At 63.6% G+C, this 14,404-nt stretch overlaps 1 gene segment (V, D, J or C); it reads left to right on the top strand.

Moving 5' to 3' along the window:
- Nucleotides 1–11,315: 11,315 nt before the first annotated feature.
- LOC100991645 (immunoglobulin alpha-2 heavy chain-like) lies at nucleotides 11,316–13,629 on the top strand. The segment is given in 3 exon segments: nucleotides 11,316–12,439; nucleotides 12,654–12,974; nucleotides 13,197–13,629. Coding segments are annotated over 3 exon segments (968 nt in total).
- The last annotated feature ends 775 nt before the right edge of the window (nucleotides 13,630–14,404 follow it).

The following is a 14,404-nucleotide window of genomic DNA, read 5'->3' as shown; positions in this document are numbered from 1 at the left end:
CATACTCCTGCCTCCCTCCCTCCCAGGGCTCCGTCCAGCTGTGCAGTGGGGAGGGCTGGCCAGACCTTCTGTCCACTGTTGCAACGACCCCAGGAAGCTACCCCCAATAAACAGTGCCTGCTCAGAGCCCCGGGTACACCCGTTCTTGGGAGCGGGCAGGGATGTGGGCAGGTGCATCTTGGTACAGAGGAATGGGCCCCCCAGGAGGGGCAGTGGGAGGAGGTGGGCAGGGCTGAGTCCCCCCAGGAGAGGTGGTGGGAGGAGGTGGGCAGGGCTGAGGTGCCACTCATCCATCTGCCTTTGTGTCAGGGTTATTTGTCAAACAGCGTATCTGCAGGGACTCATCACAGCTACCCCGGGCCCTCTCTGCCCCCACTCTGGGTCTACCCCCTCCAAGGAGTCCAAAGACCCAGGGGAGGTCCTCAGGAAAGGGGCAAGGGAGCCCCCACAGCCATCTCTCTTGGGGGCTTGGCTTCTACCCCCCTGGACAGGAGCCCCTGCACCCCCAGGTGTAGATGGGCACACAGGCCCCTCCAGGTGGAAAAACAGCCCTAAGTGAAACCCCCACACAGACACACACGACCCGACAGCCCTCCCTCAAGTCTGTGCCACTGGCGTTCGCCTCTCTGCCTTGTCCCGCCTTGCCGAGTCCTGGCCCCAGCACCGGGGCCAGTGGAGCCGAGCCCACTCACACCCCGCAGCCTCCGCCACCCTGCCCTGTGGGCACACCAGGCCCAGGTCAGCAGCCAGGCCCCCTCTCCTACTGCCCCCCACCGCCCCTTGGTCCATCCTGAATCGGCCCCCAGGGGATCGCCAGCCTCACACACCCAGTCTTGCCCACTCATGCCTCACTCAAGGCACAGCTGTGCACACACTAGGCCCCATAGCAACTCCACAGCACCCTGTACCACCACCAGGGCGCCATAGACACCCCACACATGGTCACGCGTGGCCCACACTCTGCCTCCCACGCTGCCTCCAGCCAGGCTACTGCCAAGCCCTTCCTCTGAGCCATACCTGGGCCGCTGGATCCCAGAGAGAAATGGAGAGGCCCTCACGTGGTGTCCTCCAGTCCAACCCTCCCTGTCACCCTGTCAGCAGCACCCCACAGCCAAACACAGGATGGATGCATGGGCTCCGTCCCCCACTCACCCACACCGGAACCCCAGAGCAGGCTACATGCCCCTCACAGACCTCAAACCCACATGTGCATCTGACGCCCCAGATCCAAACGCTCCCCCACGGTCATGCACACCAAGGGCACAGCACCCACCAAATCCACACGGAAACACGGGCACCGGGCACCCCATGAGCACAAAGCCCCTCCATGTCTGAAGACACAGTCCCTGCACACCATCACAGCCATACATTCAGCTTCACTCTCACGTCCCAGCCCACCTGCACCCAGCTCCGGGCCTGGAGCAGCAGAAAAAGGTGTGAGGGCCCGAGGCCGGACCTGCACCTGCTGATGACCCGGGACCAGCAGGCAGCTCACGGTGTTGGGGAAGGGAGTGGAGGGGACCCAGGGCAGGAGACAGAGGGACCAGGCTGGTGGGCGGGGCCGGGCCGGGGTAGGGCCAGGAGGCAGCTCTGGACACCCACAGGCCTGGGCTCATAGTCCACACCAGGACAGCCCCTCAGAGCACCCATGCAGTGAGTCCCAGGTCTTGGGAGCCAGGCCACGGAGCTCACGCATCCTTCCGAGGGCCCTGAGTGAGGCGGCCACTCCTGTGCCAAGGGGTTGGGTCCTTCTCTGGGGAGGGGTGGGGTCTAGAGAGGCGGAGTGGAGGTAACCAGAGGTCAGGAGAGAAGCCGTAAGGAACAGAGGGAAAATGGGGCCAGAGTGGGGGCCCAGGGACGAGAGGTCAGGAGTGGTCCGCCTAGCCCTGGGCCGTTGACTGACTCGGGACCTGGGTCCCCACCCTCAGGGCTGGCTGGCGGCTCTGCGCAGTCCCAGAGGGCCCCGGATAGGGTGCTCTGCCACTCCGGACAGCAGCAGGGACTGCTGAGAGCAGCAAGGGGCTCTGTCCCCCACCCCCGCTGCCACTGTGGAGCCGGGAGGGCTGACTGGCCAGGTCCCCCAGAGCTGGACGTGTGCGTGGAGGAGGCCGAGGGCGAGGCGCCGTGGACGTGGACCGGCCTCTGCATCTTTGCCACACTCTTCCTGCTCAGCGTGAGCTACAGCACTGCCATCACGCTCCTCATGGTGGGCACCCACCTCCAGGGGCCCGGCCAGGGCAGGGGGCTGGGCAGAGCCAGCAGAGCGCCCTGACCCACGCCCTCCCCTCAGGTGCAGCGGTTCCTCTCAGCCACGCGGCAGGGGAGGCCCCAGACCTCCCTCGACTACACCAACATCCTCCAGCCCCACGCCTAGGCCGCGGGCCACTCACGCTCCACCAGGCCCAGCTTTTTCTCTGCCAGCGCCTGAGCCTCCCTCGGGCTGCGCCCTGCCCTGGGTGGGAAAAGGGAAGCAGACAAGAAAAGGGGGCACAAGGTCACTACTGTGGGCTGATGGCCGGTGAATCTGAGCCCAGAGGAGCCCGGCTCAGCCGCAAGGTTAAAGGCGCCGAGAGAACCACCAGTCTCAGCCCCCACCCAAAAACCGTGTCTGTCCCTTCAACAGAGTCATCGAGGAGGGGTGGCTGCTAGCCGTTCTGAGCTCATCCCAGGCCCCCACCCATAAACCGTGTCTGTCCCTTCAACAGAGTCATCGAGGAGGGGTGGCTGCTAGCCGTTCTGAGCTCATCCCAGGCCCCCACCCAAAAACCGTGTCTGTCCCTTAAACAGAGTCATCGAGGAGGGGTGGCTGCTAGCCGTTCTGAGCTCATCCCAGGCCCCCACCCAAAAACCGTGTCTGTCCCTTCAACAGAGTCATCGAGGAGGGGTGGCTGCTAGCCGTTCTGAGCTCATCCCAGGCCCCTGGGTCTCCGGGTCACTCCCATTCTGACTGTACAATCACCAAGAGCCAAGGAGGGCCCGGCACCCAGCGCAGGACACAGCTGAGTCTGCGTCCAGCCCAACACCAGCCCACAGCCTCACTCCCCAGCCTCAGTCTGACCCTTCTAGCCCTGAGGTCCAAGTGCCTGGCATCCCCGTCCCCCAAGCCTCACCCAGACCTTCTTTCCCTTCACCCACCCCTCCTGCCATCCATCCACAGCCCCCATCCCTTCACCCACCCCTCCTGCCATCCATCCCCAGCCCCCATCCCTTCACTCACCCCTCCTGCCATCCATCCCCAGCCCCCATCCCTTCACTCACCCCTCCTGCCACCCATCCCCAGCCCCCATCCCTTCACCCACCCCTCCTGCCACCCATCTGCAGCCCCCATCCCTTCACCCACCCCTCCTGTCCTCCATCCCCAGCCCCCATCCCTTCACCCACCCCTCCTGCCATCCATCCGCAGCCCCCATCCCTGCAGCCTGAAGGCACAGGGAAGCCCTCTGAGGCCAGGCCACAGGACGGTTGAGGGCTTCGGGCCCCTGGAGTGGGTAGAGGGGCTCCCACAGCCAGAGAAGGGGTTTCCTGCAGGGACAGCAGCTGCCGACCTCGTCCCTATGACCTCGTCCAGCCTCTGGCTTCAGCAGTCCTATTTCTTTCTCTCTGCGTTTCTTAGTAAAGTTCCTTTTCACAAACCCCACGTCTCCGGAGGGCTCTGTGGGAGGTGTGTGTGGCCCTGGAGTGGCTGGCGGGAGGCAGGACCCCTGAGGACGTGCAGGAGGAGCCAGAGGGGAAGGAAGGGCAGGGGCCATTCTGGGGGTCCTGAGAGCCAAAGTGCCCAAGCAGTGGTTCCCATCAATCACCCCTCAGCACCCCAGAGACTCCCCAGCTCGGCCCTGTCATAGCTGGTCTGCTGGTCTCCAGCCCAGACTCATGCCTCCTTCTCAGGTAAAGTCAAAGCAACAATCAACATCGACCCCTTTGTGGGCAAAACCAGAAGAGGCCCATGCTGTGGTCAGCACAGGAGGCCCCAAGAATGCAGCTGCACAGTCACCAAGGTGGAGGCTGGTGGGGGCCCCCAGGACCACTGGCCACACACCCTGATCCACCACCCACTGAGCACAGACAAAGCTGACTCCCCAGCCCACAGCCGCCCACCAGCCTGGACCTCCTGAAGAGCTGAGAGGTGACCCAGGAGCAGGCTGGGGCCCCAGAGCCATCAGGGCCACAGGTGGGCTTGACCCACACCGGTCCTCAGGGCAAACGTGCAGCCTCCCTGGCTGGAGAGGCCTGCTTACAAGGGTCTCCACAACATCCTAAAAATGGGAGAGAATGCATGATAGGCATGACAAAGGGCAGGGTTCCCTCATATACAAAGAGCACTCAGAGATCAATAAGAAGAAAGGTAAGCAATAGGTTCTTCATGGAAAGGAAAAACCCAGTGGCCGATAATATAAAGAAACCATTTTAACAATGAGAAAAGTGAAAGGAAGGAGGAGGGGATGAAGGGGGTAGAGGTGCTTCTTGGCCCTGACTGAGGGCACGTAAATCACTAAGACCACTTTTTAGGGCCAGTTGGCAAAATGCCCCAATGCAGGAGAGTCCTCTCACAGTGATGGCCCCACAGGGAGAGCCTCGCTCTGTGCCAGGAGAGCCACGTCACATGGAGTCTGGCACAAAGCGGAATGAAGCAAGCCTGCCTCAGTCTGACAGCGGCACCTGGGCCCTCCGCCCTGTCCTCTGCTGCGACCTCGGAGCAGCCGGGCATGGGGGAGAAGGTGAGGAGCGACGGCTCCCTACGGGGTAGAAAACCCCAAAGCGGGCAGCGCTGAGGCCGACTGGGTCCAAACACCAGAGGAGGGGGCGTCGCAGGACAGGGCCAAGGCCACAGCCGCTGCCCAGCTCCCCTCACACACTCCCTCATTCACAGACACACACGCAGGCACACACTCGCACATGCAAAAACACACAGGTTCACACACACAGACTCAACCTCTCATACACATTTGCTCTCACACACACCAATCATGCACTCACACACACTGACACGCTCGGGCACGCTCATACCAACACACACACAGTCTCAGGAAGCCAGGCCCTCCATCCACCCCATCACCAGCCCAGGGTGTCACAAACCCACATCTCCTACAACAGACCAGCCCTCCACAGCAAGGTGCCCCAAACCGGTAGCCCCTCCGGGGGACAGAGCTCAGTGACTTCTTTCTCTGCCCCGCACCCTAGATCATGAGACCCCCATGGCCCCAGAGCAAGGGCAAGGAGTCAGCTCACTGCCCCACTGTGTGGCAGGCGTCCTCACGCACAGAAAATTCCATCGCCTCAAAGGCCTGAGAGGAAGACCAGATGAGCACCCACGTAGAGGAGACAGACGGGGCCCGTGGGGAGGGGCAGAGGCCCGGATTCACACCCAGGCTCGGAACAGCGCCCCTGCCTTCCACATGGCCTGGCCTCCCGGGAGCAAGAGGATGCCGTCTCGGGGCCCCTCCATCCCCCTCTTCATTCCCCTATTAACCCACCCGTGGGTACAACCTTGGTCCCCAAAAGATAGAGCCACATCCTAGCCCCTGGGGCCATTGAGTCCGGCGTTATTTGTCAAAAGGGCCTTTGCAGATCCCATCAAAGTAAGGATTTCGAGGTGAGGGCACCCTGGATTGTCAAGGATTTCGAGGGGAAGGAACCCTGGATTGTCAAGGATTTCGAGGTGAGGGCACCCTGGATTGTCAAGGATTTCGAGGTGAGGGCGCCCTGGATTGTCAAGGATTTCGAGGTGAGGGCGCCCTGGATTGTCAAGGATTTCGAGGTGAGGGCGCCCTGGATTGTCAAGGATTTCGAGGTGAGGGCGCCCTGGATTGTCAAGGATTTCGAGGTGAGGGCGCCCTGGATTGTCAAGGATTTCGAGGTGAAGGAACCCTGGATTGTCAAGGATTTCGAGGTGAAGGAACCCTGGATTGTCAAGGATTTCGAGGTGAGGGCACCCTGGATTGTCAAGGATTTTGAGGTGAGGGAACCCTGGATTGTCAAGCATTTCAAGGTGAGCGCACCCTGGATTGTCAAGGATTTTGAGGTGAAGGAACCCTGGATTGTCAAGGATTTTGAGGTGAGGGCACCCTGGATTGTCAAGGATTTCGAGGTGAGGGCACCCTGGATTGTCAAGGATTTTGAGGTGAGGGCACCCTGGATTGTCAAGGATTTCGAGGTGAGGGCACCCTGGATTGTCAAGGATTTTGAGGTGAGGGCGCTCTGGATTGTCAAGGATTTCGAGGTGAGGGAACCCTGGATTGTCAAGGATTTCGAGGTGAGGGTGCCCTGGATTGTCAAGGATTTCAAGGTGAGGGCGCCCTGGATTGTCAAGGATTTCAAGGTGAAGGACACCCTGGATTATCGAGGGGGCTAGGTCCAAGGACAAGCGTCCTAGCTGGAGACAGACGAGGAGACATAGGGACGGGGAGAGGCAGAGGCAGACAGGGGTGGTGCTATGGACTGAGGGTCTGTGTCTGCCCGAAACTCCTGTGTGACAGCCGTCATCCCAGAGTGAGAGCATGCAGAGCTGGGGCCTCGGGGAGGTGGTTAGGGCCTGAGGGGGAACCCTCAAAAATGTGATTCGGTCCCTAATCTCACTAGAGACCCTAAAGAAAAGGGACCCCAGAGAGCAGCCCTGCCCTCTTTCCACCATGTGAGGACGCAGTGAAAAGATGGGGGTCTGTGAACCAGGAATCGGCCCTTGCTGGAACTTGACCCTGCTGCCATCCTGACCTTGAACTTCCAGCTTCCCTGAGAAATGAATGTTGCTGCTGAACCCACCAGTCTATGGTATTTTTGTTATTGCAGCCAGAAATGACTAAGACACAGCAGCCACGTCCCCCTGGCGAGGGCCGGGGGCATCCCAAGGTTCATAACAAAAGCTCCAGAGCTTCCCTGAACCGCCAGGTGTGTCTTCCCAGGACCCTGGGGCAGCCCCAGGCTACCTCCCTCCTCCTCTGACCCCACCTGCCCTGATTCGGCCTCACTGTCACTCCCTGGATTTCACCCGACAGCCTCCGCCGGGGTGGCCCAGCCCCATGGCCAGGGCATCTTCCATTCACGTCCACACTTTCCAGGACTCCACTGCAGCAGCTCCTCTGTGAAGCGCCCCTGGCCTCCCATTGCCGGTGCCACCCGAGCCCCCAGACAGAGCTGGCCTCCCCCGACTCCAGGGCCAGCATTGCTGGCGGGATCTCTCCAACGCAACGGCCAGCTCTCTGGTGACCCACAGTAGGAGTGCCACCTGGGCAGCGCTGGACAGGGTAGAGCAGGCACCTTGGCGGCCCTGACCCGCAGGGCTGCAGGCTAGGAGACGAGGTGCCCCCATGCCGCCACCCTGGGCTGCAGTCTGGGGCCCCCAGCGGCCCGTGGGGCAGGCCGAGGGAGGCCAGGCCGGAGTGGCTCCAACCCAGCAGCGCAAGACTCACTCTCCCCAGCCTGATGCCCGCCCTGTGGCCCCAAGGCCCCCTCAACGGGAGTCCACTCACAGGTGCCCTTCCCCTGTGGGTGGTCGGGGATCCTCTCTGGCCCTGTGTCTCCCCTTTGCCATCTCTGTCTCGGGGTCTCTGAGTCTCTAACTGTGTCTGTTCCTGTTTCCCTGCATCGTGGCCCCCACCCCGCCCTGTGGAGCCGTGAAGCTCCACGGCCGGTGGGGTCACAGAGTCCTGGCCACACACACCTGGCCCCACCACAGCCAGACCACAGGCCAGACATGACGTGGAGCCGCGCGGCCGTGTCTGCTGGGGCAGGAAGTGGGCGAGTGACCCCGTCTGTAGGCCAGACGTACGGGCATGCAGGCCCTCCCCTCCAGCCCCTCAGCATCCAGCCACATCTGTGGACACAGCCAGTGCGGCAGAGCAGGGGTCTCCTAAGGACAGACGGCCATCAAGGCAGGGCCTGGGCCATGCCAGGGCTCCCTCCCCACAGCAGCCCTCTTGGCAGGTAGCCAGACGCCCTTGAGGGTGGACCTGCCATGAGGGCCTGCACGCCAGAGGCCGCCCACTCAGCACTGCGGGCCCTCCAGCAGCCTGACCAGGTGGGTCTTGGAGGTCTCCAGGCCTCCGTCTCTTCCTCTGCACATTGAGGAGTCCAGCCAGGCTGGTCCTGGCCCCTTCTGGAAGCAAAAGGTGGAGAACAGGCACCAAGACAAGAGGGAAGGACAAAAGAGGTCACCACAGGGACTCCGGAACCACAGGGCAGGGCTTCCTAACCAGGCAGGAAGGATCTGGGCACTGGGGGCTGAGCCAGGCTGGCCAGGCCTAAGCTGGGATGACCCGGCCCTTCCTGGGATACAAGGTAAACAGCTTTCATGGCTGAGCTGAGGCCTAGGCTGAGCCGAGCCAGAGGACAGAGGAGAAGATGACCTGGAGCCAACTGATACACATCCATGTGGGCTGCCCTGAGCTGCCCTGGCCTGGGCTGGGCTGAGCTAGGCTACGCTGGGCTGAGCTAGGCTATGCTGGACTGGGCTGAGCTGAACTGAGCTGAGCTGAGCTGGGCTGAGCTGGGCTGGGCTAGGCTGGGCTGAGCTGGGCTGGGCTGAGCTGAGCTGGGCAGAGCCAGGCTGAGCTAGGCAGGGCTGAGCTGAGCTGGGGCTGGGGCTGAGGTGGACTGGGCTGGGCTGGGCTGAGCTGAGCTGGGGTTGGGGCTGAGGTGGACTGGGCTGGGCTGGGCTGAGCTGAGCTGGACTGAGCTGGGCTGGGCTGGGCTAGGCTGGGCTGGGCTGGGCTGGGCTGGGCTGGGCTGGGCTAGATTGGGCTGGGCTAGGCTGGGCTGGACTGGGCTGGGCTGGGCTGGGCTGGGCTAGATTGGGCTGGGCTAGATTGGGCTGGGCTGGACTGGGCTAGGCTGAGCTGGACTGGGCTAGGCTGAGCTGGGCTGAGCTGAGCTGGACTGAGCTGGGCTGGGCTGGGCTGGGCTGGGCTGGGCTGGGCTGGGCTAGGCTGGGCTGGGCTGGGCTTGGCTAGGCTGGGCTGGGCTGGACTGGGCTGGCCTGGGCTGGCCTGGGCTGGGCTGAGCTGGACTGGGCTAGACTGGGCTGGGCTGGACTGGGCTGGGCTGAGCTGGGCTGGACTGGGCTGGGCTGGGCTGGGCTGAGCTGGGCTGGGCTAGATTGGGCTGGGCTGGACTGGGCTGGGCTGGGCTGAGCTGAGCTGAGCTGGACTGAGCTGGGCTGGGCTGGGCTGGGCTGGGCTGGGCTGGGCTGGGCTGGGCTGGGCTGGCCTGGGCTGCGCTGGACTGGGCTGGCCTGGGCTGGCCTGGCCTGGGCTGCGCTGGACTGGGCTGGCCTGGGCTGGCCTGGGCTGGGCTGCGCTGGACTGGGCTGGCCTGGGCTAGGCTGGGCTGGGCTGAGCTGGGCTGAGATGAGCTGGAATGAGCTAGGCTGGGCTGGGCTGAGCTGAGCTGAGCTGAGCTGGGCTGGGCTGAGCTGGGCTAAACTGGACTGGGCTAGGCTGAGCTGAGCTGAGCTGAACTGAGCTGGACTGGGCCGGGCTGGGCTGAGCTGAGCTGGGTTAGGCTGGGCTGGGCTGGGCTGACCTGATCTGAGCTGGACTGGGCTGAACTGGGTGAGCTCAGGTGGACTGAGCTGGTCTGGGTTGAGCTGAGCTGGGCTGAGCTGGGCTGGGCTGAGCTGAGCTGGGCTGGGCTGAGCTGGACTGAGCTATGCTGAGCTGAGCTGGGTTGCGTTGACCTGGGCTGAGCTGGGTTCGGCTGGGCTAGGCTAAGCTGGGCTGGGCTGAGCTGAGCTGGGCTGGGCTGGTTTGGACTGGGCTGGGCTGGGCTGAGCTGAGCTGGGCTGGGCTGAGCTGAGCTGGGCTGGGTTGGACTGGGCTGAGCTGGGTTGGACTGGGCTGGGCTGAGCTGAGCTGTACTGAGCTGGACTGACCTGGGCTAAGCTGAGCTGGGCTGACCTGTACTGGGCTGGGCTGGGCTAGACTGGGCTGAGCTGGACTGAGCTGAGCTAGACTGGGCTGAGCTGGGTGAGCTTAGGTGGACTGAGCTGGGCTGGGCTGGGCTGAGCTGAGCTGAGCTGGGCTGGGCTGGGCTGGGCTGAGCTGGGCTGGGCTGGGCTGGGCTGGGCTGGGCAGGGCTGAGCTTAGCTGGGCTGAGCTAAGCTAGACTGGGCTGAGCTGGGCTGAGCTGGGGTGGGCTGAGCTGGGCTGAGCTGGGGTGGACTGGGCTGGGCTGAGCTAGGCTGAGCTGAGCTGGGTTGGGTTGACATGGAGTGAGCTGTGTTGAGCTGGGCTAGGCTAAGCTAGGCTAGGCTGAGCTGAGCTTGGTTGTGCTGAGCTGAACTGGGCTGTGTTGGGCTGACCTGGGCTGAGCTGGGCTGGGCTGGGCTGGGCTGAGCTGGGCTGGGCTGAGCTGAGCTGGACTGGGCCGGGCTGAGCTGAGCTGGGCTGAGCTGGGCTGGGCTGGGCTGAGCTGAACTGAGCTGGCCTGGGCTGGGTTGACCTGGGCTGAGCTGAACTGAGCTGGCCTGGGCTGGGTTGACCTGGGCTGAGCTGGACTAAGCTGGGCTGACCTGGGCTGGGCTGACCTGGGCTGGGCTGAGCTGGGCTGAGCTGGGCTGGGCTGGACTGACCTGGACTGAGCTGGACTGGCCTGGGCTGGGCTGAGCTGGGCTGAGCTGAGCTGGGCTGAGCTGGGCTGGGCTGGGCTGAGCTGTACTGAGCTGGCCTGGGCTGGGTTGACCTGGGCTGAGCTGGACTAAGCTGGGCTGACCTGGGCTGGGCTGGGCTGGGATGAGCTGTACTGAGCTGGCCTGGGCTGGGTTGACCTGGGCTGAGCTGGACTAAGCTGGGCTGACCTGGGCTGGGCTGACCTGGGCTGGGCTGGGCTGGGATGAGCTGTACTGAGCCGACCTGGGGTGGGCTGGGCTGAGCTGGGCTGACCTGGGCTGGGCTGGGCTGGGCTGGGCTGGGCTAGGCTGACTTGGGCTGGACTGGGCTGGACTGAGCTGGACTGGCCTGGGCTGAGCTGGGCTGGGCTGGACTGAGCTGGACTGAGCTGGACTGGCCTGGGCTGGGCTGGGCTGGATGAGCTGAGCTGGCCTGGGCTGGGTTGACCTGGGCTGAGCTGGACTAAGCTGGGCTGACCTGGGCTGGGCTGACCTGGGCTGGGCTGAGCTGGGCTGAGCTGGGCTGGGCTGGACTGACCTGGACTGAGCTGGACTGGCCTGGGCTGGGCTGGGCTGGGCTGGACTGAGCTGGACTGAGCTGGACTGGGGTGGGCTGGGCTGAGCTGGGCTGAGCTGGGCTGGGCTGGGCTGGGCTGGACTGAGCTGGACTGAGCTGGACTGGCCTGGGCTGGGCTGAGCTGGACTGAGCTGGACTGGCCTGGGCTGGGCTGGGCGGGATGAGCTGAGGTGGCTGCTAATGTGGGAAGGAGGCCGTGGGTTGAGTGTGACTCCACCTGCAGAGCCCTGAGCCCAGCTGTGTTCTTAGGGGTTCTGAGGGCCACGCAGCTCTGTTGCACCATGATTCTGTCTTCTCTCTTGCCCACTGCCTGAAGGAAATTTGGAGTGGGCTGGGCCCGGAGCTCCCCTGTGTAGCAGGCCCTGTCCTGGAGGGCCTGGCAGGGACATGGCTTAGCCTGTTCGCCTCTAGTCCCGAGACCTCATAGGCCACAGGGGTCCACTGTGGCTTGTTTGGGCCTGGGGTGGGGCTCATGGAGTGGTGGGTGTTGGACTGAGACTCTGACCAGGGACAGGGGGATGGGGAAACAGCCAAGCCGCTCCACCCCTACCCCATGCACACAGCACTCAGAGCCCAGGCCCCCTCCTCAGAGCCCCCACCAAAATCCTCTCTAGGGGCAGGGGAAAGAGCAAGACATGTCCCTCACCCAGAGCAGGAGCTGGGGTCAGGGAGCTCAGGGGACTCAGCCACTCCATGGCAGAGCCCTGTTTAATATAACTTGTGTCTGGGATGGCCTGGGTCAGAGGCCCTATCTAAGGAGCATGTTCAGAAACCGTGTCGCTGGGATGAGACAGCTGGGTCCAACCGCAGGCCCGTGGTACAGGAGCTGTGTGACCTTGGGGCTGTCACCAGGCCTCTCTGTGCTGGGTTCCTCCAGTATAGAGGAGAGGCAGGCACAGCCTGTCCTCCTGGGGACATGGCATGAGGGCCGCGTCCTCACAGCGCATTCTGTGTTCCAGCATCCCCGACCAGCCCCAAGGTCTTCCCGCTGAGCCTCGACAGCAACCCCCAAGATGGGAACGTGGTCGTCGCCTGCCTGGTCCAGGGCTTCTTCCCCCAGGAGCCACTCAGTGTGACCTGGAGCGAAAGCGGACAGAACGTGACCGCCACAAACTTCCCACCCAGCCAGGATGCCTCCGGGGACCTGTACACCACGAGCAGCCAGCTGACCCTGCCGGCCACACAGTGCCTAGCCGGCAAGTCCGTGACATGCCACGTGAAGCACTACACGAATTCCAGCCAGGATGTGACTGTGCCCTGCCGAGGTCAGAGGGCAGGCTGGGGAGTGGGGCGGGGCCACCCCGTCCTGCCCTGACACTGCGCCTGCACCCGTGTTCCCCACAGGGAGCCGCCCCTTCACTCACACCAGAGTGGACCACGGGCCAAGCCCCAGGAGGTGGTGGTGGACAGGCCAGGAGGGGCGAGGCGGGGGCATGGGGAAGGGCGTTCTGACCAGCTGAGGCCATCTCTCCACTCCAGTTCCCCCACCTCCCCCATGCTGCCACCCCCGACTGTCGCTGCACCGACCGGCCCTCGAGGACCTGCTCTTAGGTTCAGAAGCGAACCTCACGTGCACACTGACCGGCCTGAGAGATGCCTCTGGTGCCACCTTCACCTGGACGCCCCCAAGTGGGAAGAGCGCTGTTCAAGGACCACCTGAGCGTGACCTCTGTGGCTGCTATAGTGTGTCCAGTGTCCTGCCTGGTTGTGCCCAGCCATGGAACCATGGGGAGACCTTCACCTGCACTGCTGCCCACCCCGAGTTGAAGAACCCACTAACCGCCAACATCACAAAATCCGGTGGGTCCAGACCCTGCTCGGGGCTCTGCTCAGTGTCCTGGTTTGCAAAGCATATTCCCAGCCTGCCTCCTCCCTCCCAATCCTGGGCTCCAGTGCTCATGCCAAGTACAGAGGGAAACTGAGGCAGGCTGAGGGGCCAGGACACAGCCCGGGGTGCCCACCAGAGCAGAGGGGCTCTCTCATCCCCTGCCCAGCCCCCTGACCTGGCTCTCTACCCTCCAGGAAACACGTTCCGGCCCGAGGTCCACCTGCTGCCGCCGCCGTCGGAGGAGCTGGCCCTGAATGAGCTGGTGACACTGACGTGCCTGGCACGCGGCTTCAGCCCCAAGGACGTGCTGGTTCGCTGGCTGCAGGGGTCACAGGAGCTGCCCCGCGAGAAGTACCTGACTTGGGCATCCCGGCAGGAGCCCAGCCAGGGCACCACCACCTACGCTGTAACCAGCATACTGCGCGTGGCAGCTGAGGACTGGAAGAAGGGGGAGACCTTCTCCTGCATGGTGGGCCACGAGGCCCTGCCGCTGGCCTTCACACAGAAGACCATCGACCGCCTGGCGGGTAAACCCACCCACATCAATGTGTCTGTTGTCATGGCGGAGGTGGACGGCACCTGCTACTGAGCCGCCCGCCTGTCCCCACCCCTGAATAAACTCCATGCTCCCCCAAGCAGCCCCACGCTTCCATCCGGCGCCTGTCTGTCCATCCTCAGGGTCTCAGCACTTGGGAAAGGGCCAGGGCATGGACAGGGAAGAATACCCCCTGCCCTGAGCCTCGGGGGGCCCCTGGCACCCCCATGAGCCTTTCCACCCTGGTGTGAGTGTGAGTTGTGAGTGTGAGAGTGTGTGGTGCAGGAGGCCTCGCTGGTGTGAGATCTTAGGACTGCCGAGGCAGGCACAGTGCAGGATGGGTTCTGAGAGACGCACATGCCCCGGAGAGTTCTGAGTGAGCAGTGGCACGGCCGTTTGTCCCTGAGAGAGCCACCTCTGGCTGCAGCTGGGAGGGAATAGGGAGGGTAAAAGGAGCAGGCTAGCCAAGAAAGGCGCAGGTAGTGGGAGGAGCAGCGAGGGAGTGAGGGGCTGGACTCCAGGACCCCACTGGGAGGACAAGCTCCAGGAGGGCCCCACCACCCTAGTGGGTGGGCCTCAGGACGTCCCACTGACGCATGCAGGAAGGGGCACCTCCCCTTAACCACACTGCTCTGTACGGGGCACGTGGGCACACGTGCACACTCACACTCACATATACGCCTGAGCCCTGCAGGAGCGGAACATTCACAGCCCAGACCCAGTTCCAGAAAAGCCAGGGGAGTCCCCTCCCAAGCCCCCACGCTCAGCCTGCTCCCCCAGGCTCCTCTGGCTTCCCTGTGTTTCCACTGTGCACAGCTCAGGGACCAACTCCACAGACCCCTCCCAGGCAGCCCCTGCTCCCTGCCT

Source organism: Pan paniscus, chromosome 15 (genome assembly GCF_029289425.2).
Source record: "Pan paniscus chromosome 15, NHGRI_mPanPan1-v2.0_pri, whole genome shotgun sequence".
Lineage (NCBI taxonomy): Eukaryota > Metazoa > Chordata > Mammalia > Primates > Hominidae > Pan > Pan paniscus.
Note: the sequence above shows the minus strand (reverse complement) of the source record. Positions and strands in the feature narration are given on the sequence as shown.